The sequence below is a fragment of the Manduca sexta genome, chromosome 28 (genome assembly GCF_014839805.1).
Source record: "Manduca sexta isolate Smith_Timp_Sample1 chromosome 28, JHU_Msex_v1.0, whole genome shotgun sequence".
Taxonomy (NCBI): Eukaryota; Metazoa; Arthropoda; class Insecta; order Lepidoptera; family Sphingidae; genus Manduca; species Manduca sexta.
The window spans coordinates 239,346-266,893 of record NC_051142.1 but is presented as its reverse complement, the minus strand read 5'-3'; the positions used below and the strand labels follow the sequence as shown (position 1 = coordinate 266,893).

General features: G+C 38.8%; 2 protein-coding genes and 1 long non-coding RNA gene across 5 annotated transcripts in view; 2 read left to right on the top strand and 1 right to left on the bottom strand.

The window, feature by feature from the left end:
• Positions 1-33: 33 nt before the first annotated feature.
• Positions 34-12,495, top strand: LOC115451696 (protein SMG7). 2 transcript variants are annotated; one of them, XM_030180071.2, is made up of 18 exons: positions 34-259; positions 1,224-1,323; positions 1,926-2,051; positions 2,155-2,273; positions 2,371-2,544; positions 2,709-2,888; positions 4,385-4,534; positions 4,949-5,042; positions 5,234-5,420; positions 5,606-5,749; positions 5,951-6,098; positions 6,334-6,459; positions 6,679-6,866; positions 7,081-7,175; positions 7,595-7,711; positions 9,125-10,420; positions 10,667-10,762; positions 11,200-12,495. In XM_030180071.2, exons 1-18 carry the CDS (start codon positions 228-230, stop codon positions 11,284-11,286), a joined length of 3,459 nt encoding a protein of 1,152 aa, XP_030035931.2. In that variant the 5' UTR covers positions 34-227; the 3' UTR covers positions 11,287-12,495. The 2 variants fall into 2 exon arrangements, with proteins under 2 accessions (XP_030035931.2, XP_030035929.2); XM_030180069.2 differs by having other exon boundaries at positions 7,595-7,720.
• Positions 12,496-13,986: 1,491 nt separating this feature from the next.
• Positions 13,987-27,548, bottom strand: part of LOC115451698 — a 29,700-nt gene continuing 16,138 nt past the window's right edge. For both annotated transcript variants that reach the window (XM_037444554.1, XM_037444555.1), the window contains exons 4-6: positions 19,407-19,529; positions 18,782-19,145; positions 13,987-18,512 (exon numbers count right to left, since the gene is read on the bottom strand). In XM_037444554.1, coding sequence (XP_037300451.1) covers positions 18,426-18,512; positions 18,782-19,145; positions 19,407-19,529 — 574 coding nt within the window. In that variant the 3' untranslated portion in view covers positions 13,987-18,425. The remainder of the gene's footprint in view (positions 18,513-18,781; positions 19,146-19,406; positions 19,530-27,548) is intronic.
• LOC119190959 lies at positions 19,932-22,163 on the top strand. Its single transcript, XR_005113312.1, has 3 exons — positions 19,932-21,031; positions 21,113-21,620; positions 21,726-22,163. It is a non-coding gene; the product is annotated as an uncharacterized LOC119190959 (long non-coding RNA).

Sequence of the window (27,548 nt, the reverse complement as noted above, 5' to 3'; positions counted from 1 at the left end):
AATCAAAAATTCCAAAACTGTTTACTAAAAATAAAAATGTTCAATCAATATCTTGTACATGGAATATTTTTCTATAATGATAACATTTTTGAAGAATAGTCAAGTTGACAGTTTGATATTGCATGGACCTCGATTGTTTTTAGGACTTATTTCCGTACTATAGTTTTTACAATTAGAATTATTTCCTAATGCTCTGACAACTGCTGAGGCTCTAAGCCTCTATCAAAATGGTACTGAATGCCGCTGTGCAGATGTTGAGGTAAGTCCTTAGAAAATCAATAACCTACACTGTTATTGAGCTGCATAGTACTGCATAAGCTAGCCAAATTAGACGTCAGACCTTTCAATGCTATGATATACGCGTAAAATGGTATTTTGCTAATTATATTACAGTATAAATAAAACAGTCTTGTCTTCATTGTTCTAATACCGCATCTTTAATCGTTACGTGATGCTTTTGATGTCCTTTATGTTTGTTCATTGCATGTTTTTATATTCCCCCGTTTAATTACTGGTTATTGTACCTGTTTTATGTAATATGTTTTATTTTTCCACTTATTATAATTACTTCGCAGCTAATAACATTGCACTGTTATATTTTTCTCTATGAGGACATGTCATCAAGGAGTTAAATAGTAACTGCACTGTTTATTGCGGTTTATTTGTTATTTATGGTCTTATAAGTATTTTTAATGAACTTTCTTGTAATTGTCAATATAAGCATTACAATGTTTCAAAGGCTAAATATTACAATTTTAGTTGGTGATAAAGATAATTCTATTGTATTATGTTATCTAATGATTGATGTTACTAATATTAGTTTTGTCTAGGCTATAAGAAGAATATAATTATAAGTACCTTATAATAATATCTAAATACTTTGAAACAAAGTAAAAAGGGCTGAAAAGTATGAGGCAGGCTTAAAAAACCAAGCTAAAATTTGGTTCTTTAACAATGTATAAATAAATATTAATAACTTAACAGTTGAAGTCAACACAATATTTGTAAAGATTAGTAGAAATTTAGCAGTGTAATTTTTTTATCATGGGATCCATATTAAAAAAAAACTTTTTTCTTAAAAAGAAAGTAGTCTATCAATGAACTTTCAACCAATCTGAGTCATGAGCAACAGCTAGTTTGATTTTAATTAAAGAATAACAAAAGAGTAATAACCAAAAACATATATTAATAATGAATTGTCATGTATCTATTTATGTATGCAGGGAGGCGGATGAGCTGAAAATTAATATTTCAAAATTCAAGAGTGGCACGTCAATGCTACAGGAACGCAATTTGTGGGTCACACAACAACAGTTACAAAAGGTAGGTTTAGATAATAATATCTATAATAGATGGCATGCAACTCAAGCACACTGTTTTGTGGTGGGCTTTTGTTTGTAAGGGTAGCTCAACTAATGTAGAAGAGGAAACCACCATGCAGTAGTGTGCCCATAATGTTGGACTGCTATTATATCTTCTAATAATACATAAGAATTTCTGATAGTAAGTGTATAAATGCCTAGTATTATGTTGAGCAGTAGGAAATATAAATGATGAATATAATATGTCTAATATTTTTATTTGTAATCCATATTGGTACATAATAACATCTCTGTCATACTATTCTTTGTGTAATAAAAGCCTACCAAATAATACTTTGTTATTAATAATTAAAAATTATGCTATAAAACATAGCAAAATCCACAGTAATGGGTCTAAGATAATTATGACATCATATTTAAAACCATTGCCTGACTTTTCCCAGAAATCAGTACAATATGACAATGTCATGGAATATGAAGTCACCACAAGCGCGCCAAATTGGCGGTGATTAAATCTGACACCAGTTCTCGTTTTTATTTTTATATTCCAAAGTCTGAAATTATATTTGTATAAAACTGATATAAATATTTGTTTATTTCCAGGTTTACCAAAAAGTGTTAGTACTAGATCTCGATTATGCTTTGGACAAGAAAGTGGAGCAGGACTTGTGGAACATTGGGTTCAAGCAACAAATTGAAGCTTTGCAAGCTATATCCAAAGACAGGAAGGTAAGAATTGATGTAGCTCATACATAAATAAAATAAACAACATGTTATTGTTAAATGAAAAGATTATTCTTCCTTTTATGATTTATTTCTGTGTTCTTTGCAGAATCCCCTCAGGAGTGAGGGGCAGGCTATGCTGTCGTGGGTGCTGCAAGCGGCTGCCGGTTTTTACCTGTGTCTGTTGCACCAGATCTGCACTACTTTCAAATTAGATTTACCATTTAGGTTAGTTTTCTTCTTTGCTAAAAGATACTTTTGTTCTTATTAAAATGAAATATTGCCAGTATGTGTGTGTGCTAACTGTATGTGCTTGTATGTGCAGACGTCGCGCTTCCCTCCTTGGTTGGGTGGAGGGGTGGGGCGCGGGCGAGGCGGCGGCGGGGGCGCGGCTGCCGGCCGCGGGCGCTGCGCGATACATCTGTCAACACTGCCTTGTGCACCTCGGCGACTTGGCACGTTACCGGCATCAGCTGCGCGTCGCCAATACATTCTACAGGTACTAGTCTATTTATGATCGGTCTATTATCAATTATTGATAGAGTAATATCGTGATAAAGAAATTTAAAGTAGACATGTAATAGTTAGCCAATCGTAATTTTTGATTATTGGATGCTATGAATATTTATGATAATAAAATGTAGTATGTTACTTGTGATGTAGACAGGCGGTGTCGGTGTGGGCGCACTCGGGGCAGCCGTACAACCAGCTGGCGCTGGTGGCGCGCGTGCGTGCGCGGCGCGTGTCGGCGCTGTACTGGCACGTGCGCGCGTTGCTCGTGCGCGCGCCCTTCCCGCCCGCCGCCGACAACCTGCGCCGCGCCCTTCGCAGCGCCGCGCTCAGGTCAACTACCCACTTGTTATGGTAGCCTGGTAACTGTGTGCCAGAAGGATTATGTGATATAATTTCTTATGCTTGCAAAACATATAGGTAGAATCTATACTATTATATAAAGCTGAAGAGTTTGTTTGTTTGTTTGTTTGTTTGTTTGTTTGAACGCGCTAATCTCAGGAACTACCGGTCCAAACTGAAAAATTCTTTTTGCGGTGGATAGCCCTTTGTTCGTGGAGTGCTATAGGCTATATATCATCACGCTATACCCAATAGGAGCGGAGCAGTAATGTCTTATCTCAGGAACTACCGGTTCGAACTGAAAAATTCTTTTTGTGTTGGATAGCCCTTTGTTCGTGGAGTGCTATAGGCTATATATCATCACGCTATACCCAATAGGAGCGGAGCAGTAATGTCTTATCTCAGGAACTACCGGTTCGAACTGAAAAATTCTTTTTGTGTTGGATAGCCCTTTGTTCGTGGAGTGCTATAGGCTATATATCATCACGCTATACCCAATAGGAGCGGAGCAGTAATGGCTAAACTCAGGAACTACCGGTCCCAACAGAAAAAATATTTTTGCGTTGGATAGCCTTTTGTTCGTGGAGTGCTATAGGCTATATATCATCACGCTATACCCAATAGGAGCGGAGCAGTAATGGCTAATCTCAGAAACTACCGATTCAAACTGAAAAAATATTTTTGTGTTGAATAGTCCTTTGTTTGTGGAGTGCTCAAAGTTATATATCATCACGCTATGACCAGTAGGAGCGGATCAGTAATGTCTAATCTCAGGAACTACCGGTTTCAACTGAAAAATTCGTTTTGTGTTGGATAGCCCTTTGTTCGTGGAGTGCTATAGGCTATATATCATCACGCCATACCCAATAGGAGCGGAGCAGTAATGTCTTATCTCAGGAACTACCGGTTCGAACTGAAAAATTCTTTTTGTGTTGGATAGCCCTTTATTTGTGGAGCGCTATAGGCTATATATCATCACGCTATGACCAATAGGAGCGGAACAGTAATGAAACATGTTGCAAATCGAGGAAAAATTATTAGTTTTGAGAACTTCCGTTGCGTGCGCTGCGTAAACGGTTAAAGTTATGCAACAATGATGTATGACGGGATTGTTCCTCTTAAAAAGTTTTAAAAAATATATTATAAAACAAAGTCCCCCGCTGCATCTGTCTGCCTGAACGTGTTAAACTCAAAAACTACCCAACGTATTAAGATGAAATTTGGTATGGAGACAGTTTGAGACCCTGGGAAGAACATAGGCTCCCGGGAAACTACTACTTTTATAACGGAAAACTTTAGCCTGAAAAACTTTATAACGCGGGCGGAGCCGCGGGCAAAAGCTAGTAATTTTATATTTATGACAACACTAAGATAAAGAAAAGTTCTCCAGTCTATAACAATTGATGTTTTATGGATGTCATTCAATTATATAATGTATATTTTTGGCTTACACTTATAATTTTGAACGTTTTCAATCTGTTGTATAGTCCGGGCACTAGGGAGGTGCCGGTGCTGGGCTCCGCGCCGGTGGCCCCGGCGGCCGCGCCGAGTCCCGCGCCAGAGCCGGGCCGGCTCGACGCGCACTCGTACGTCACGGACCTCATCCGCGCTATGCACCTCATTCACTCACTAGATGAGTAAGTGCCTTTCTGTTATTCTTATCTTAATTATTTAAGCTCAGGATGGACGAAAAATTTACTGCTAAATGCACCGGGCAAGAGCAAGGTTATTTGTCAAATGAACAAACAATAGTCGCGCGCGTTTCCCATCGCCACTGGTACATGCTATAAAAGTAAAAAATTGTTAAAGATGCTCCCCCTGCTACCCCGCGACAAATTCGCTACTACACTATATCCAACCACATTAATTTACTAATGATGTCTCCTTTTATGACCACGGCAATCTAACTCCATTGCGCCTAAAGGTAAATCAAATAGTGTCCAGAGAGACTATCCATGAGGAGAGAAGCTTATCCCTCGTCAGAAGACAGAATTACGCAAGTATGTTCGATTGATTCTGACGGCAAACAGTAATAGTTTGATGTTTTTCAGTCTAGACACGGCGGCGACGCTGGTGAAGTCTCTGAACTCGTCGCTGTCCGGGCTCGTCGTCACCGACAGCTTCGAGTCCATGACGATCATTAAGGTCAGCATTTTTCAAACTATTTATCCTGACAAGACACTATACCGTATTATAATAACGGTATAGTTTACATATATCGATTGTCCAACACTTATTGTCGGCACGTGCCATCAAATGTGGAAAGAAATAAGTTAACCGATCTTAATACTTACGGCCCTAGAATTTGTATGGTTACAAAAATTATGGTTCTGTAGATGGCGTGCATGGTGATCTGGTTGGTGCACTCCGCCACGGAGGACCTGACGGTGGACAGCTCGGCGCTGACCGAGAGCGAGCGTGTCGCTGTGGAGCTGAGCGGTGAGCTGGCGGGTGGCACGCTGCTGGCGCTGCTGCTGCCTGCCTACACTGTCGGTGCGCCGCCCAAGAAGGTGCTGCCTGCCTGTGAGTAGATGATCCATTCAACCACGTTTTCAGAGGGCAGATCGGTTTTGCCAAGTATTGAATTTAGTAGTTTAGGGATCAGAGAATTAATGGAGTGATAAAGAAACATTAACTAAGACAAAGGATAGGAACTGGTATAAACAGATAAATGTACAGTAGTCGCAGTGTTGTGTGTCGTGTTGCAGTGAAGGTGTGGGTGCAGTGGTGGGTGGCGCACCCGCAGGCGAGCGCGTGCGGCGGGCGCGGCGCGTGGGGCGCGGTGTGGGGCGCGCTCTCGCACGCACTCAACGCGCTCGCGCACGACGCCGCGCACGCGCGCGCCCACGCCTGTGAGTTACCTACCGCCTACCAACTTACACTTGAGGGATCTGCCACGCGAGCGTTTTGGCAGGGAGGTATCTCCAGTGAGACGGGCCTGTGTGTCGGTTGGCACTTCGCCCCGTCGGAGTAGATAAGAGAAACATTTAACCTTTACTATAGTTTGATGAATATATGAATAAAATCATACATTTTTACACTATGTGCTGCAGACGAGACGGTACCTCTACCTGAGGACGAGGAGCTGCACGGGTTCGTCCCGCTGGAGTCGGCGTTGCGGGGGCTGCGCTTCCACAAGCACGCCGCCTGGGACACGTACGGCGCCCGTCTGCCAGACGTCGACAGCCTCGGTGATAAACAGTCAGTTCAAACACATTGTTACTAATTAATTGTGTTTTTGTCAGACAGAATTGTGTTGTTGAGATCTTATGTTAGACAGGACTAAGTTTTTAAAAGCTAATATGCTCATTTTACATAATATCATGTTGTTTAATACAAATTGGGTTCTTAAATCACTTTCAACTACGAATAATGAGTTTTACCCAATACTTCCATGTTATATCTGCATTGGATGATACGTTCGTATTGTTTTCAGATGTCCATCAGACGTGGTGACGAGCCTGAGCGCGGAGCCGGAGCTGGAGCAGCGCGTGCGCGCACACCGCCTCGTGCAGCTCGGCAAGCGGCTCGCCGAACAGCGCCCGCAACACTTCACTTACACGTGAGTACGCTCAGGCACACTTAGGACTTTCATTCGTGTGAACAGAAGAGGAGATTTTGTAGAAATTAACTGATCATACACAGTTGATTTGTCCGATAAACATCTGTAATATTTTTTTAAGACCTACGACTTGTCCAATGTTCCTTCGCCATTTAAAATTTTCATTAATGCACCATCTGCTATATGATGTGGTGGTTCCTGAAACATTGTCGTGTGTAGTTGCGAGGAGGGCGTGGCGAGTTTCTCGTCGCCACAGGGCGGCGGCGCGCAGCTGGCGGCCATGCTGGCGGCGCTGCGCCTGTCGCCGCCGCCCGCCGCCGCCGCCTCCGACGACACCGACTCCGACGACGAGCCCGCGCCGCCGCCGCCGCCCGTCGTCATCTCCGAGGCTGACTTCAGGGAGAAAGGTGTCCCATCATAATAGTCTACTCATTACTCTTACTAAACATATTTTCTGAATAAAATACTAAGGAACTATCATTTCTAAAGTATTTAAACCATCTCGTATATAATTAATTACTTTAAACACAGTCCTACGCGTCATTCTTGCAAATGCTGATACAATACCATATATAATATACAATTCAAAATACTTGTCCTAATTATTTATTATGCTTTTAGTTCGCGAGAAACGCGTTGGCATCTTGAAACCGCAAGGGTCTCTGGAGAGGGCTCGTGAGGAGCGCGCGTTGGCTACCACACAAGAAGAACAGCAGGTAACAACACTCACGAATCCTCCCTCTACGTTTTTTCCCCAGCGCTATGACATCTACTTCATTAAAATGTTATTTTAAAAAGCGTCCCGCAGTATCATCAGTAGGCTTAAAGTGACACTTGGACATAACGTGTTCTAGTCCATGGGCGACCGCGTCTATTAACCATATGGGGAAGTATGAAGTACGTCGCGAGTCGCTTGAGCTCCAACTAGAACGGTTTAGAGTCGAGCGAGCGAGACAAATGTACGGGGAAATAGGAGCGTCGGAACCGCGCCGCCGTGCCGCCGTGCCGTTTGCCGCTATGTTCATATTTGTGGCCAAACGGTCTGTTTAGTGTACCTGACTTTATCTTTCCGTTTTTTATTTCAAGCTTTAATTCGAAAATAGTATGTTTATTACAAAAAAAAAATTGCCATCAGGAAGTGGAGAGTCCAGACGAAAATAGCAAAAGCGAAGACAAAAAAGAATCGAAAAAGCCGCGCGTCAACATCGCAATGGCGGCCATCATGAGGAAACAGGAAGAGACCAACAAACAGGTATTGCACGTACGTCATTACTCATTCTAACTATCAGTGTTGTCGTAGTATAGAGTTTGTGGATTGTCACTTTCTATCAAACTTTTATCTAAAACAACCCCTACTAGCACTGACATAGAAGCGATGTGACAATTTTACATTATTATTGATACCTATATCTACACACTCACACCTTTTATCTCCAAAGGGGTAGGCTACGGCGTAACTGGTGCACCCATTTTTCGCCGTGTATTCCGTCGCAAATGTAATAGGGGACGAGCCTATCGCCATATCGTCCACAAATTCCAGAGTCCGGCCTGATTTTGAGTAGCAAAACCCTAGCCACCAAAGCAACCTATACCTATTGGTCGATATTGCATTTTCCTTGACCTATTTTGTGCTTAAGGTGTCGTTATAAGTTAATACAATTTTAATATCAAAAAATAATAATAGTTATATAATTGTGTATAATAAACTCATTTTACGTATCGGCACATAACCTGCACCTTGAAGAGGTCTCTGGACTAAGTTTGACACTTTGTGTAACATTTTGATGATCAATCAACTAACAATAAATAATATCAGCCCTGTATTACATACTCTCCTATTGCTGGGCATGGGCCGCCTCTACTACTGAGAGGAATAGGCATTCATCCACCGAGCTGACCTAGTGCGGATTGGTAGTCTTCACATACTCTCAAAATTCTTATAGAGAACTTCTAAGGTATGCAGGTTTCCTCACGATATTTTCCTCCACCGTCAAAGCAAACGATAATTGACAAAGAATACACACATGATGCCCTTGTGTTTTGAATCTGTGGACATACGTCCCGGTATTCCATTGCATAACAATCTAGGCTACCGCCGCCTAACCACTTGTTCTTTGTGGCACGCTCAAGTTATGTGCCTATATGTTTTCCTCCATGATCAGCACACATTTCTCTCGCATTTATAAATCGTTAATATTACTGTAGTTTAGTATGTTAACCCTAGATAGTAATCTATTTGATTTTTCTAGAAGTTTTAATGCCTAATCTACTAAGATTATATAAGGGCCTAACCTTATATTATAAGTTAGTCACAATTTTAGAATGTTTGCTGTTCGGATAATTGTTGCATTCTATATAATAATAGTAATGTAAAGTACATTAATCTATACTTCTTCTTAAGGGCCAATTATATATAAGCTAGTATGATATTACCCCTCTAGTTCTACTCTACCTACAGCTTAGAGTAATTTTCCTTCAATATTGTAATGCTAAGTTTTGACTGTACCTTTGACATTGTATTCGTCCATTTTCCTGTCTGACTCACCGTCGAGGTTATTGACTCGCCACCTCTGAAGGTGAGATTTTGAGTGGACCCGGTGAGTGAAAACATTAACAACATATATATCGCGTTAATTACAAATATATAATTGTTAACGTCTTCCAGGTGAAATTCGTAACGCCGCCGCCAACGCCCGACTCTACATCGGACGCGACAGAACAGAAAGATGCAGAAAAACCCAAGATCATACAGCCCAAAGCGATCAAATCTCTCGCTAACTTACCCCTCGGTAGGAAAACTGGTGGCATTCTATCGCTGAAGGATAAATCAGCTGGGTACCCTCACCTCGTCAATGCTGAACCCGAACCGGCCAAGAAACCAGAAAAAGAAGAGAAGAAAGATTCGAAACCGAGCCAAGGTTCCAGCCAAAACTCCCAGAGCTTCCAGGCCAAGCGGCAGGAGCAGCCGGTCTCCCCCAGTTGGGCTCCTAACATTCCACAAAATTATGACGCGCCCCGAATGGGATTGCAGAAGAATTATGGTATACAGAATTCCGGCATAGTGTACAATCCCAACTACCAAGCTAGCCCTAACAGCCAAGGCATCAGACTCCCTGTAGTCAATCCCAAGGAAATAGACGTGAGAACTGCCGCGTTGCAGAAACAGAACTCGCGGCAGGAGCTGTTCCAAGACGTATCCAAGTTCGGCAATCACGGGTATCAAATATCTGGTGACAAGAAGAACTTCCTGAACGACCTGCCGCCGCGGTTCGCGAACCAGTACCGTCACTGGCAGAACGCGCAGGAGAATCAGTTCAACGACAATCAGTACAGGGACGATAGCTTCAAACCAAACGACAGTACGTTTAATTCGCAACCGGCGCGAGTAAACTGGATGGCACCGCAGCCGCCCGACAGCTTCCAGCAGCCGTCGCAGTGGTGGAAGACCGACAACCAGCCCAACTACAGCACCAACTACATGAACATGCAGCCCAACTACTTCGCGCCGCGCATGAACACAGCGCTGACGACGCCCTATCGTAACGCACCGACGTTTAGCCCGGCACAGAACAACATACCGCAGCAAAGCAAGCAGGAGAGCGTGCTGGGTCAGACCAACTACCTGCAGCCAGCGATAGGGCAACCGCAGATCCCAACCCTACAGAATTTGGTCGCGTCACCCAATTTTAATTCGTCGATGAACAGCTTTGGTTCGTATGCGCCGACGGTGGGCTACGACTCTTCCATGTACCCCCAATTTGGCAGCAACAAACTTGGCTATCATCCGATGCAGATGAAGATGATGGACAAGCCGCTCAACTACCAGGGTAACAGTGACATGATGGACCTCGGCGTGGGTTTCGGGACGAACGGTATGGACCCGCAGCAGAGGAATTTGGGGATGAGTTTTAATGAGCCACTGAACGATGTAGGGGGTATGAAGAATATGGATCAGATGTCGGTAAGTACACGTTGCTACGTTTATCCGATTTTCTTTTATTGTATGTTAGGGCTTTAGTAAAAGTTCTACATAAACGGGCTTGAGAGCTAAATTTCCAATAATTTAATTGGTTTCCATCGATCTATAATGCACATTTGACCTCTGAACCGCTTGGGTACGATAAGTACGCACTCATAATCTAGTTATTTGTTCCTAATTAGTCAGATGTTATAGTTGTTGTAAAAGATGTTCTTGTACGTTGTCCAGGTCGGTGAGAGTGTGGTGACGGACCCGACGGGTAACACGTACTCGTTGTTCAGCGCCGAAGCACCGTGGGCGCCTGCGCAACGACACCCGCAACAGGTGAGAGCTTACATAATCAATAAAATGTTATGAGAAATTAACTCAATAACCTGTTGGAGGTTGGAGAATTTGAAAACCAAGCGCGCAAGATTCAGCACATCATTGAATTGGGAGAAAACAATAATATAAAAAACCGCGATAAAATCCGTTAAATAGTTTTTAGTTTTATTTGAATGTCTAACATTCGCGTAAACAGAAGAAATCATTATCAATAACCAGTGTCAGGAAACGCAAAATAACTACAAAAACATACCGGTCTATTCACTTTTGCTCTTTTGTTATAATCAACCGCGTTTATATTAAATTCTGGATGCGGTGGCTATTGATCATGCGCAGGCGTGGTATTCGTGACGAAGTTTTCTTTTGATTTCAATCGAGATGTACGTTTAAGAATGTAACTTATAAACATCCAATTAGAGTACCTTTTTGTTTTACAGTCCCTGTGGTCCGGGCCAGGCCCGTCGCCGCTCGAGCGCCTCCTGGAGCAACAGAAACAGATGAACCAGCCGCCCGCGCCTCAATGACAAATGTACACCATGCGTACATACTATGTGCTGCCATAGACTTATAATGCAACATGCTCATCGTTAAATTATTAAAGCTTTAAAGTTATGTTGTACTTAGGTTTCGGGTCCATTTTGGTGTTTGAAAATAACCGGTAAATCATGTTTGAATTGAAATCAGCTGATGTTATGTCTGAAGTTAGTCGCATGCCTTTACAGACTTGATTGGATGAATGCGTGTGAAGTAACTTCAGACCGGTTGTAAAGTTACGTCCGTTGTGACAAAAATCTGTATACATATTGACTTGTTATCCGCGCGGCTTGTGCAAAGTTATGGGATTGAAATAGTTTAATATACTTGTATTGGATACAATACAATACAATAATATGCATCTCCATTGTATGAAACTCCGAATAGTGAATTGTAAGTTGCCCGAAATCAAAGAATTTGGGCAGAACAAAAGACATATATACAATATAGCAACCATGCGGTATGGCGCAATAAATCCTATTGAGGAAATAAATACTTATTACACGTGCATGATCTAGGACAAGGCATCATTCATTCATACGGAACATTGACTATATAGATAATACATTACATCATTCATTTAGGCATGCCAATATTAAAATAAGTAAAACTTTGTTACGGGATAATTAAATGTTTCTATTGTGAAGTTCTATTTTATCCGTTACACTGCCTTCTGTGTATACAACAGATCTCCAAGCTCGTGATTATCTTTCATAACTGGTTGTTGTGTGGACTTAGTTGTAATTATCGTTTTGCCAAATTGACAAAATGCTTAAATACCGTGCATAATTCACTATAAAAAGCTACGTTCCAGTTGACGATAAACAATTGAAAGAGACCTAAAAGGTGGTGTGTAGTTATACTAATATCTGCTGTATTGAAGAGAATGTAAAGATTACTTTCGATTGAACTTCATTGGAACTTGGCTTTTAATATGTCCTGCAGACATTACTGTAAAATGCTTTTTATATAAAGTTTTATACTGACTAGTTGATCTTCCAAAGTAGTGATGTTTCGGACGGAGTTTTCTTTGTGAGATATCTGCACGATAATATTTTTGCGTATCGTCAATTCGGTAAGTTAATGTTGTACCAGTAACTAGTCTGAACGCACTGTTCGTTGTTTTTCTACAGTCCGATTGTAAAAATTGTAATCTGTGCATATTTGTATTTATGGAAATATATATTTTGTAAATATTTTGTTTTTGGTTTAAATTGTGTATGAAGTTTTACCTCTTAATACTGAATATTTTACAGACTCCACATAAAATTATAAGTAGACGTAAAACAACCAAAATCACTAAAGAATCTGAATTATCCATATTATCCCTGTATATAATTCGATCGTAGAAGTGTATCGCTCGCATATTTCTTTATATTTGGGATCGGTCTACAGATATTGTGTTACGCGCTGCTATCCTAGCCGATGACATCGGGCGTTTCCGGAAGTATTCGGCTGCGCGGGCAGGCTGGCAGAAGAGAAGATATGTCACGCGGCGACTATTCGATTATTATTCTCTCTGGCTGGACGTTGTCAAAAGAATGTCAAAAATTGTATTCTGTAATCATTTTGCTAATATAATGTTTACTGTAAAAAGAGCGTTTTACATTCAGAAGTGGGATAAGACAAATGATAATTTGAAGTTACATTGAATTCGAATGAGAAGAGAACTATCGGAATAAATCTGTGATGAATCATTGAATGCCAAAATTAAAATTACCAGATTCTCAGATTTTTAGTTACCATGGTAACGTCTACGTCTGTTGAAGTAAATATGTTGGGAATGCATATGGAATTGATGTCTGCACATTAGTACGATTAACGACATTCATAACAAAAACTTCGTTATGCCTGCTGCTTGGCTCACTGGAGAGGGTGTTTTCTTAGAAACTAAATCATTGGAGACAGGAATGACTGGAGTCGTGTGAAGTCAAATCAGTGGCGCAACACATCAGGCTGACAATGCGAACGTGCGTAACTGTTTATTTTATTTAATCTGTCTGACTATGGCCGTGCGCCTTTTGATAATATTCTGTCTGCAGCCATGACCATTCTGATCATATTCTGTCTGTAACCATGAGCATTCTGATCATATTATGTCCGTAGTCATGAGCATTCTGATCATATTCTTTCTGTAGCCATGAGCATTCTGATCATATTCTGTCTGTGACCATGAACATATTCTGTCATTCATTGTCTGTAGTCATGAGCATTCTGATCATATTCTGTGTGCAGCCATGAGCATTCTGATTTGTGTTGCTGGGTCCTATTTGTTTAAAATATAGGTACCTAATTCAGTTCTACTTTCTCAAATTTATTTTTGTGAATACCTTACGGTATTCACTTTGCAGGATGGCCGATGTTACGCGCTGCTATCCTAGCCGATGACATCGGGCGTTTCCGGAAGTATTCGGCTGCGCGGGCAGGCTGGCAGAAGAGAAGATATGTCACGCGGCGACTATTCGATTATTATTCTCTCTGGCTGGACGTTGTCAAAAGAATGTCAAAAATTGTATTCTGTAATCATTTTGCTAATATAATGTTTACTGTAAAAAGAGCGTTTTACAATTGTTTATTAATTTTAATTATTATTTAACTACAACAAATATCAATACTGTGATCAGCCATGAATATTAACAAGTGGAAGTAAAAATTGCCATCTCAGTTGTCGATAAAATAAAAAACAGAAATAATCAGTCAATAATTTATATTTTATTCGTTTATAATCTAAACAAATTCACGTAATACATATTTGACTTGTAAAAAAAGCACTCTAGTATCTAGTTGCATATACATTTATTTACAGTACGCCTAACAATCGAGACTGACTCGATTAGACAGAACAGTGTTTCGCTAACCAAACCACAGTCGAATTTACATATTGACAACACGTTCCCACGTCTCACCAAACATGGATAGTCGATATATTTACCATATACGACCCAAATTTTTAATTACCGATATTTACTGAATCTTCTGTCGTTCCTAAACAGATATTTGAAATAAAAAACAAATTACGATGTCATAAAATTTTCGCTAAACAAGTAATTTTTGTCAAAACTTAATTGATTCATAATTTCGGTTTTCTATTGTCTAGTAGTCATCTCATATCTTCTGGATAGTTCTAACTATCGTTGTCATTCAATAAATAATCACTTCTTACTCATTGAGTTCATCATTTGTATTATTTGCGTGATCATAACACGTAAGGTTCGACGTATCAACGTGTTGTCCACATCGATAAATTATCTAAAATAAATTAAAATTAATCGATTTAACAGTTAATAACCACGCTAGTTTTATATCTATATATTTGGAACTGTATTTCTATAATTGGAGCTAGTAGTTCGACAAAAGTCGAAAGGTCGAGATAGTATTGAGCTAGGAATAAAAGTCGAATGGAGCAGATAATTGTCACGGTACGTATTGTATTTGGAGAGCAGTTTAGAAATGATTGGGTCCAAAGATATGATAAATGATAAATCGTACTGCAATATTTCGAGCAATACAATAGCCGCTTGAGTAATAAAATGTGTAAAAATTAAAATCACAAAAGTAATTCGTATATATGGACCACACTATACAATTTCCAATACATTTAAATCGGATGAAAATATCGTTTACTAATGATCGTAATAATCGATACGTGTGCGTTCACAAACAACAAATGTGCACCATCGACAAATACATAACATGCAAACCTGGGCCGCGCACACACTATCATCCCAGGACACTATATTAATTTATCAATTAAATATTGAATCGATGAATATATCATACAAAAGCAGAGTAGTTTCAAATCTTAATATGAAATTATAGTTAAATACTAATGTATGTTGATGCTGCTTTGATGATAAAGGGACAGTGTCCCGTTTTGGCCGGACATGGTGTCGTGCGCGCCCTAACAGAGGAACATTAAATACTAACGCAATACAAACTAGGATATGTACACAATTGACAAACTTATAGGTGCGACAGTGCGACATTGGGCGGAGTTTATAAAATTATTTGCGACTAATAGTCGTTACGAATATAATCCAAATTAGTAATTATATTATTACGTTATATGCATTGATTTAAAATTGTTTGCAAAAAAATTAAAATAGGAATCCATGGTATGGCTAAAATTAAAACTTAATTCCATAATTCGGCAATAAATAAATTTATCAGAGTACAAATTATTTAATTAAATTAAAATATACATACATCACAATATGTGTTGGAATCGGTGTAAAGTGCTGGGAGGTGCGAGATACCTAATTTAACTAGTAATTACTAGACTAGTAGGTAATTTGGCAGACACGGCGACCGCTGTCCGTAAATGAGCTAGCGAAGACAGGACGAAACACCGTCAATTTATTACTATCGCATTAAAGTACAAAATAGCATGCACAGCATAATGGAGACAATAAATGTAAATTTTTATGCAATTTTGAACTTTAGCAAGATTATAATAAGTCAATTCGTTCTGTCTACGCGGACTCAGTGGTTGTCAACATTGTACTCTCATTGGCACTACCTATGAACACATTTTTGCTATCGGGACATAATTAGTTTTTAATTTTTACTTTCGAGAATATTAACTCACTAAGAATTAATGAAATTTTAAATTACATTAACGCGAGTATTTTGTACACACATAATAAATGGTTATATGGTCGTGTATTCCTTTATAATCTATATTTCACATAAGTTAAAAAAATCACAATAAAAAATGGCTTAACTGATAAATGTAATTTTAAAAAGACAACATTTTATTCAACAACTGTATAAAATAATTTCAAAACATCGTATTACATTGCATTATGTTTATAGCCATATTTTGAGCGCGTTTCAAAGTTGATCGCATGCTGAACAGAATTTGATAAAGTTTTCTTACAAGTGTCTACGTTATAAATTATGTAATTAGATTATAATCCATCCGGACGATATGTGAAACTCACATTGCATCAGGGGCGTAGCTCCTCCGACCGATACGGCGCCCTCGAGGTCTATGGGGGGCTTTGCCCATGCTTACGTTAGACTTAAACAGTCACGCAGAGGTTCGTGCCTAACCGCCATTTTAAATAAATGAACTCAATCGCTTTTTGCGATCTATCTCAAAAATGGACCAATCAGAACAAAGTGTTTTGATATACTTACAAATGCGTTATTTTGATTGGTTCATTCTCAGGATCGGATTGAAGATTGAGATTGGATCATTTTTTTAAAACGCCTGCTAATAGGACCCCAATAAATTTTGAAATAAGCTCCCTCTATGGTAAGCTACGCCACTGCATTGCACTGTCCAGATACCTCCGGATCTGGTCCCTCTTCAAATACCCACAAAAATCAGTAAATTTAATGACAAAATCTCATAGTCCGTTTCTGAGGCCATAGAAACTTTATAATTCAGCCAAAATGTAATTAGATTTCGGCTAAACAGCTTCGGACACTAGCCAAAAGGTTTCCTTGCTTACGTTCTACAAGGAGCAAGGCGTAACATGTCGAGAATAAATTATAAGCTGTAAAGACATTGACCTCAGATACAAAACCGAACAATTGTTGATAGTTTAGTTAAATAGTTATAGTTTTATAGGTGTTACACAAACTAATTTAATCTCAAACAGTATTGCAATAAAATCAGTCTACCAAAAACAATATTTCATCACAACATAAAAAATACAGTCAGTGGTGGATATTAAAACAATTTTACTTCTAATCAGATTAGGTACATCTTACTTGCGCTCCTTTTACCGCCATTTTCAATAAACTATTCCAATCGTTTTTTACGATCTATCTCAAAAAATGGACCAATTAGAACAAAGTGTTTTTGACATGCTTACAAATGAGTTATTTAGATTGGAATTGAATTGAAGATTGAGATTACGATCGTTTATTGAAAACGGCTGTTACGACAATAACCCATCAGGCAGCGAAACAACAAAATCATGCCAACCCAAAGGTTTGTTAATTCGAATTTTTGTCATAGTCGAATAATGGATTACTTAAAAATCCAATTGGATATAAGCAGCGTCATTTAACAGAACATTAATTCCCAACGTTCTTAATTAATATTATTAAAAACACAACCGATATTTATAAGAACTGTACGAATTAATCGAAATATTGAGGATAATCGAATATAGTTTACAATCGTTAATTATTATACATTCTAAATTCGTGCAAAATAGATTGGTGATGTAACACCTGCATATAACACACACAAAAATATAAATTGCAAAGTTACAATCGATTATCGAAGGTATAACAAATCGATGACAGGTAATAAAGTATTTAAAATATACACTCGTAAGTGCGCAACATGTATTAAATCACCAATCTAAAGCCTTCATTTATTGATTCACAACAAATCAAATACTACCGCTCATTGACGGCAGATTTAAAATCGATACCAACAAATCGTATCGAATGTTTGATCAAACACACCAATATTCGCTAAAGCTGAACAGTCTTCCCATTTACAATTCACACGTCGATATAAACCTTTTTTAATCTTTTACGCCATAAAGGCCCTGTCGAGCAGCGAGCGATGCGATGCACGAGCGAAAAAAAAATACTCCACATAAAGGTGTCAAATATAATAATAAAAAAAAAAACAATATGATCGTTCTATCGCATCGCTCGCCATCTGACATCGCACATACAACTTTATTATCGCCCTCACAAGGTTCACCGTATCATTCAATATCTGTCTTGGAGCGAAGTTTCCACAAAACCATTCGCCCATACCACATTCAAATAACATACACTATGGAATTTGTGGCGCTCTACTTGATATAGTTTCGATCACGTAAAGTCCAAAACACAGCACCATCTGAAGTATTAATGCTATGAGGTCTGTGTCAGTTATCTTTATTTTTCGTTTCCTTGTCTGTTTGGTACAAATACCATAGACTTTCTGAAGTCATCTAAACCTAATTGAATGCTATACCAACCGCCTCAATGACATTTAATTTGATCAAATATCCAACCGACCAACACTCAACATTCATTCACATCACAAGTTTGATCAAACATTGCATCCAATCGCCTTGCCAACACAATGCCGAGGTCGTATCGTTTATGAAGTGAGCTATGTAATTGTGAACCTTGTCTCGGTGCGGGAGGGCCGCGGATAGGTCGTTCCTCACGTCTGCCTCTCCACGGTGAAGCTGTACGTGTAGTCGCGGTCCAGGTCGAACCGCGTGCGCCGCTTGATCGAGGGCAGCTGCACCTGGAAATAATGATATAAACTTTAGAGATATTGAATTGTATCTGGCTTTGTCAGGAAAAATATCATGTCTATTGTTACATGACCTTGTATCCTACACTAGTTCTCGCCAGTGGTTCTACCTGCGTGAGATTTATTTACCACAATGAAATTTCCACTTGTACTTCCCATTACTTGGTATATCTGTGATCTAAACTATTTAGCAGTTTTTGCGTTTCATTCTAACAAACAAAACGTTCATCAACTTTCCGAGAAATACTCAAATGACTTACCAAAGAGTCGCTAGGCAGCCCCCTCAGCTTCGGATTGAGCACAAACGGCACGCCCTCCATGCCGTTGTAGCCGCCCAGGGTCTGATAGATGGTGTTCCGGGGCAGCGGCGCGGGTCCCTTCTTCCTGGCGGGCGCGGCGGGGGAGGTGGGCTCGGGCGCATGCGCGGGGGACTTGGCGGGCGGCGGGCGCGGTGCGGGGCGCGACGGCTTGATGTTGTACGCCGGGCTCAGCGCCTCGTAGTCGTGCTCCGTCGTGAACTCGTCGATCTTCGGGTACGACGGCGGGGATTGGGTCAGGTTCAGGTTGTTCAGCTCGTTTACGAGGGGGGAGAGTTTCGGAGGGCGCTCTGGGACCGCTCGTATCCTGAAAACGGATTTGCAGTTGCTGTATTGCGAGTATTTTGGGTACTGGTAGTTTTTACTGGTCTATCTTGTGAACTTTTTGTAAAACGTAGTGTGCAAAACAGCATTCTGCGTTATGTTCGAAAAATAACTAATGGCGCTAAGATTTAAAATCTACTAATGTACTGCTAAGCTATTGGTTTTTATTAAAGTATTTAGAAAGAAGGAATGTACAGTTTAAAGGAGAGACATCAGGTCCTGGTACCTTATGGAGTGACATTACCTCCTGTTGGCTTCGGGCGTGACATTGGTGACGATGTTCTCGTACTCGTTGGCGGCGTGCGTGGGCGACGTGTCCGCGCTGCCGCCGCTCACCTTGTAGCACACCACCTTGCCGTTGATCTCGCTGGGGGAGATAAAAAATAAGGTATTTCTATCGTGGTGTGGGAAAGCGACTATCTTTTGGAAACCCAAATAATTTTTTATGGCAACCGATTCCTCTATACTGAGGAGTATTACTGCCAGTGTCAACTGTCATGTGACGCATTCATGTCTAAAATTATTGTCAAAAATAAAATTTTTAGGGTAAATTTAAGACAATGTGTTACTATTACGAAAGGTGTTAATTAATGATGCATGCTGACACAGAAGGTTAGTTTCAATCATAAATGTATATTATGAATCGTTAGGAATGAAACAAGTGTTTTTATATATATTTTGTTACTTAGGCTGAGGATGGATGATATATTAGCAGGAGAGGAGCCCCATTATCAACCAACATGTCATAAAAAGAAGGAGATGAGTAACGGGGACAGCTAAAAGTATATGTGGAACGGTTCCCTCATCCAGGCCACACTCACATATAGACGAGTCTCTTATGTGTAATTTATATAAGTGCACTGGAGACGAGCAATGACCAATTCTCAACCGAGATATGGTGGCAGAGATATGTTTGCTGAAACGTAATTTGGAAAACCAAGGCCTAGAAGTTATGTAAGGTTGAATTTTGTACAGGTTACCTCCTTTAAGGGTACTAGAGTTCCTCCAACTGGTGTTCCATGCCAGCTCTAGGTCTTGTTTGGCCAAAGTAGAAAGGTCAAAAGAATACACTGAGAAGTACTCATCGTTACCATGAACAATAGCATCTTTGGCTAATTGATCTACTGTTTCATTACCTTTAATACCTATATGGCCTGGAATCCAAGCCACCGACACTTGAATGTGTTCTACATTACATAATTTAATCAAATGCTTAATTTCTAGAGACAGTGGGTGAATACAATTTTTAGCAAAAGGGTTGCTAAGAAGAGACTGGACACAACTTTTAGAGTCGGAAAAAAATTATAGAAGGCGAAATATTGTTAACTCTGATGTATTTAATACATTCCCTAATAGCTAAAAATTCACCAGAAAATACCGAACAATAGTGTGGAAATTTATATGAAAAGGATATATTGGCATTCCAGTGTAAAAAAGCAACACCAACAGGGCTTTCTTTACTTAATTTAGAGGCATCTGTGAAAAAAATCTTAGCTTGGGGCCAACGTTTCTGAATAATGAGTTTTAATTTAGAATCTGGATTAGCAGTCTGTTTATCTATACCAAGAGATAACTCCACAGAAGGGGTTGAAATTTTAGAGCTAAACTCAACTGAAAATGCTGGATGTATTTTAAATTTATTAATAGCACAAGATATACCTTCTAGCCTCCTGTAACTTTCAATAAGACAGGGTAAGGGTTTATGATACCAGTAAGAGTTAGAAATAATAAATGAATTTAATAATCTAAGTTTAGAGAAAAGAGGATGAGAGGAGTAATTAGATATTTTATAAATATATCTGTCTGACAGATATTGACGTCTGAGATAAAGAGGAGGGTCAGAACATTCCACCTGTAAGGCATTTGTAGGTGAGCTTTTCATAGCTCCAGCTACAATCCTAAGTGCTTTATATTGAACCAAATCTAATTTTTTAATGCTTTTTATTGCAGGGAGGCAGCAAAAGGGTGGCAAAATCTAAATGACTCCTCACAATAGCATTATATAATAATCTGAGGGAGTAAGGATGTGCTCCCCACCAGACACCCCTTAAACATCGCAAAATATTAATGTTGCTCTCACATTTATTAACAATATTGTCTATGTGCGCTACACCGTTCATTCTACTGTCAAATATTTTACCCAAAAATTTTACCTCTTTCTTTACTGGAATTAGGGTCCCATTGCACTCAACATCAATATGGGGTATCTGACGTTTTCTAGAAAAGACAACGACTACACTTTTGGAGGCTGATAGGTCTAAATAATTATTATTCAGCCATGAGGATAGTACAGTCATGCCACTTTCAATATTATCCTTTGCTACGCTTATAGAATTATTAGAAGAATAAATAAGGAGGTCATCAGCATACTGTAAGATATTACACCCATCCGATATGTGATGATCTATATCGGTAGTGTAAACATCATACAGCAGAGGGCTGATTACAGAACCTTGAGGTAATCCTTTCCATACAGTTCTAGTGGCAGCTTGAATGCCTGGATGTCTCAATGATATAGTCCTACCTGATGAGAGGTTAAAAAGAAAATTTGTTATCTTTTCAGGAACCCTTAGCTGAACTAATTTGTTCCTAAGGACCCAAAGATTAACATTATCATATGCCGCTGAAACATCGAGGAAGCCAGCTACCACTGACTTGTTTTGACTAAATGCCAACTGAATGTCAGTAGTGAAAATGGCATGACTATCGGAAATACTCCGGCCTTTCCTGAATCCATATTGAGAATCTGCCAGTAAAGAATGGTGCTCTAGGAACCATTCTAATCTGTTTTTTATCAAGTGTTCTACTACTTTGGGCATGGTAGATGAGAGCGCTATAGGCCGATATGAAAGTGAATTACAAGGGTCTTTCCCTGGTTTGGGAACGGGTACAATTAATTGATGTTTCCAATTTTCCGGAATAACTCCAGAATCAACAATTAAATTAATCAAGTTTAAAAATAACTAAGGGAACTATTCCGGGATTTTGAAAGAAAGGAATAAGGGATACCATCAGGACCAGGGAAGAGTCCCTGATATGGCTGAGTACTAATTTTAATTCTTGAAAAGTATAAGGGAGTCTAAAATAGAAGAAATAGCCCGGGGGAATATAAATAGGGAATTTGATAGAAATTAGGAACTGAAGGGGAGCTAGCCTGTCTAAAAATCATCTACCCAGCTTATTGAGTAGGAAGAAAGGGAACCGTGATTACGAGACAATCTATAATACTTCATTTTTTCCAAACGAGAGACGAAGGAGTTTCAGGCGTTATAGACGCACAAAATGTGCGCCAGCCTTGACGTTTTTTTTTACTTAAAAAGTCTTTTTCGTAGCAGCACTCGCATTACGATAGTTTAGGAAAGAGTCAAGGTTAATGTCAGTGGAACAGAGTGCTTCTGCTTCATATCTCCTTTTAATAGAATCAGTACACTCTGAATCCCACCAGGGGGGGGAAGGGATTTTGCCTAAGACAACATTTTTTTTTATTAAATATCGCCTCTGCAGAAGCAAGTATAGAATCTTTAAATCCCTCACAACATTCTTTAATATTAGATAACTGAGGTTCAGGAAGCAAATTCGTTTTTCTTCAAGTAAAGCGCCATAGAGACCCCATTTAGAAGAATCTATGATGTAAGGTAGAAGAGGAGGAAGAATAGGAACATTAATATTTTGAGAAGGAAATGAAATTAGGATAGGAAAATGGTCGGAACCATGAGAGTAAGGAAGACGTGACCACGATAATAAGGAAGCTAAAGAGGGAGAGCAAAAAGAGATGTCAACATAACTGGGTTGAATATTGGGCGGAGTGCGGCGAGTAGGGGACCCATCATTTAACACACATAGGTCAAATTCGTCTAGGAGATCCAAAAGTCTGTTACTGAAAGAGTCATTATTTGGAGCACCCCAGATCTGGTTGTGGCAATTGAAATCACCCATTAATAATATAGGAGGGGAAACAGAAGATAAAAATCTACGTAACGTGGGAATAACCGAGTTATCCCGTCTCGAAATATATACAGAAATAAAAGAAATATTATTAAAACGAAGACACACCAATTGAATGAGATTGCTATTATTTACAACTAAATTTTGATTAAAAGTTAAATTATTTTTATTAAGAGAGCTGCACCGCCCCACCCATCACTTCTATCGTCTCGTAACAATACATACCCGGGAATTCGATATGAAGAATGTGGTCTTAACCACGTCTCGGAAATAGCACAAATAAATGGTTTATATTTATTTAAAATAAAAGAGAGGTCGGTTTTATTTTTAATTAAACTTCTACAATTCCACTGAAGAACTAGGTCCATGTTTTAAGTAATTAAAAATAGAAAGAGTAATCGTTTGAATAATATTACAGGCAACGTGGTTCGGTAGATTAGAGTCAGTTATAACTTTAATTAGAGAGGATATTAAATTTTGAATAGAATTAGGTAACAAATCTTCTTTCGATGCATGTTCAATGGAGGAATCACATTTTTCTTTGTTGCTACTCAGTGCACAACCGTTAGGAGAGGAAAATTCGAAAGATTTTAACAATTCTCTATGCGCCTTTCGGTCAAAGGATTTGGGAAGCGAAGGTCTTGAAGGGGTTTAAGAAGGACTGTTTTACGATAGGACTTAGAGGCAGAGGATTGACTGTCATATACGTGAGATGAAGAAGGGGTTAAATGCGGAGATGGATTAGGGGAGGATGATAATACGTTGGCATAAGACTTTTGTGTCGAAGGAAAATTTGACATTGCTTCTTGATAAGAAACATTGTGGGAAGACATAATTTTTTAATATTTGCTTGCCTATTATGCTCCACGCAGGTTTTATTAATTGCGAAATGATGCCCTGCACAAAAATGCAAAGAGCATCAGAATCCTCCACAGTGCAAGAATCTCCAGAGTGATTTTCTGTGCATTTATAACATCTGGGTTTAGATCTGCACTGTGCACGAGTGTGCCCAAACCTACAGCAATTATAACATTGGATGGTTGGATATACATATTGTTCAACGTGTAACAGTGTATAGCAGCAATATATTTCTTTAGGCAGCACTTGGCCGTCAAAAGTAATGACGACAGTTTGGGTAGGAACCCAACTAGAACCTTCAGGGGAAGAAATTTTCCTACTAAGCCTACGAGTTTTGATTATACTACCCGATTCAGGGGGGAGTTGAACTAATTCAATTATTTCATTTTGCGTCCACTCAATAGGTATTCCTCTAATCAAACCAATGCGGGAAATGTTATGAGAGGGGATATAAACTTTATATTTATTTAAAGAAAAATTGGATTATCAATAAATTTGTTCGCATCATTAGCCGTTTTAAACGTTACAGAAAGTCTATTGCGCCCAATTTTTTTAATGCCGTCCTGCAAAACACTAGTTAATTTGTTTTTATAAAGGAAAGCGCCAAACTTGATAGGGTGTAATGTGGCCCCGTTTGTAGGGGAGGATTCAGCTAACTCCACGTAAACAATAAAGGGACCACAATCACTACTTGAGTACCTTGACCTTGTGAGCGGAAGAACTTGACCTTGAGGCTGAGAAGGGGAAGTATCCATATTGGAAGAACCTGAAGATGAAGCATTCGGAGATTTATCTTTATTAATAATTAATGTATCTTCACTTAAATTTGAATTTGATAAAGCTTTTTGTAAATGTAATGCTGAATTATTAGACGACCTTTTTTCTTTAAAATTGGACTGTCTTTTTAATTATTTTTAAAATATTTATTTTATTTGAATTAACTTGAGGAAGGCTAGGGGCGGCTGAGGTAACATAAGATGCTACATATGAGGCCGTAGAAGGAGATGGAGACGGGGAGGGAGTAAAACCTTTCTGGTTTCCAATGTTACTAAGCGTCGCATTATGAGCAGCTTGAAAATAATTTTACCAGCATCTGGTGGAGGATCGGGCTCCGGCCTACGATCATTAACATCAAACTCCATCCTTTAAACACAATTAACAATTAACGGATGTCAACAAACACACGACAAAACACTGAACGAGCCACAAACAAAACTTACCACAATGAAAACAACAAAACAATTATTATATATTTAATTTACATATATATACTTATATAACACTCAATTAAAAAAAATAATATATAGTAGTAGTAACACTTAAAAAAAAACTTAAAAACTTATTTTTATTTAATTATCTCTCAACATAACCTAAAAAGTCATGAATGACGCACGGTAGTTGAATGATGTCTCTCAACCCAAATAATTTCATCCAGGATGTATTCTGTTGAACAAGGATCGTGGTGGTGTCGTCACGAGTTAATCTATTATTCCATTCGCTATGCACTTTGGACTTAATTTTCATCAGAATTTAGAGAATTAAAACTTATTTATTTTGCAATAGATTTTTCTAATCCTTTAGAGCCGGTGAAGGAAAACATCGTGAGGAAACCTGCACATCTGAGAAGTTCTCTATGGGAATTTCGAAGGTGTGTGAAGTCTACCAATCCACACTAGGCCAGCGTGGTGGACTAAGGCCTAATCCCTCTCAGTAGTAGAGGAGGCCCGTGCTCAGCAGTGGGCAAGTATATAATACAGGGTTGATATTATTATTATTATTATTATTTAGAGCCATTTTTTTTTTTGGAATCTTTAGCACTTTTGTAAGAATAAGAAGAGTGATCTATCCTATTACATGCTTTCTGGGATAAAATATACTGAGAGCCGAGCCCAAACAAATGACATATCATCAATCATTGTAGCCACATTATACATTTTCCTAGAATGTTACATAAACCTATGATTACTCGGCAGTCGACAGCTTGTTTACATTCGTACACGGGTAATCTAGCGCCAGTCAATTTGAGCTGAGTATACAACGCGCATTACTTATGTAGTACATATAGAGGCAGTTAGTTTTACAACACTGAGATGCAATGATGTCTGTAGTTAACAATTCGTATAGTTAGTCACTTTGTAAAGTGCCACGTGAAATAATAATCTATCGAGGGCATTCGTGCTGCTCTCAGCTCTGTCACCGCTGCAGTATGGTTCGTAGCTCGGTTCACACTTGTACTTGAACTCACATAGTCCTAACCTACATTCTAGATTTTGGAATAACAAACACAACACGGAAGTCCTTGTCTTTAGATCGTAATGATTTTGATTGGTTTAAAGACTGACGCAAAGTTTCGTCTTTTAATTGCAACGATTTTGATTGGTCGAAAAATTGACACCTGAGTCAAATATTAGTCTCTCGACCAATCATAGTGAAACGATAAGGACTCTCGTGTCTTGTTCTTTGCCACGTTCTAAAGAGGCTGAACTGCTATTGATGTTTCCAAGTATTTTATCCTAATCAGCATTATCAACATTCATTACCTTGACGAATCGAGACGTCTGAATCAAATGGCTGTGATTTATGAAAAGCCGTTTATACAAAATTTTCCTTAAAAGATTTCTTGACTATGTGTCAATTGGCCGCAAATAACCTTTGGAATTGTAGAAACAACAGCGTTTGTCAATAGACCGAACACGTTATAAAGGGACAAATTATACAATTTGCCAACGAACGAAAGACGTCATCAATATTGCAATTAAAATTATACGCTAGCCGCTTACACAGCTAGTACTATAGGACCACTATCACTTAATTCCATAACAGATGTGAAAGTAGTTTCTCGTGTTTGCACAACGCATTTTGTAACGTTATCACAACTCGAATTGAACTAGCAATAAAATTACTTGTAGTTATAATTGAAAATATTCTCACAGGATTACATTATAGATAATCATTATTATAATTGTTAATAAAATATTTTTTATTTGAAAATTACGACGCAGATAGAGTAAATTCCAGTCGTCGGTGACCCGATTTGATTTCGTAGAACGGTGGGGCTCGTGGATAGATTCGTGGTCAATACCAACTCATTGAGTTATGTTTTTCTTACTAATATTATAAATGGCAAATGTTTAATGTTTTACGGTTTTGATACACGTGTCATAACAAATTGTTCAACTTTTGTTTTGTGTAGCTGAGTCTTGCTATGTAGACATGGACCCATACGTATCAGTTAAAAGTGAGATTTGTGTAAAACTGTCTGCGTTATTTATTTATATTTTTATAACCTATAAATATTATATCTTTACAAAAATCTTAGATGTGATGAAACAATATTTTATCAACGTGGCAACACTGCGGCGAAAAATTACTCATATTAATGACGTCATAAGGTATGACTAATTTAAATTATTACCCATGCGATAATTAAGGGTTTTCATTGAATTTTACAGCGGCTGTTGACACAATATTTCTCGGAAAAGGTGCATTACGCTCCTGTGTGGTACAAGCTCGGTTGCGAATATTGAACTCAATAAAGTATGATGCAGCTTTATCCGCCTGTTTGTTTTTTTTTTAAATAAAG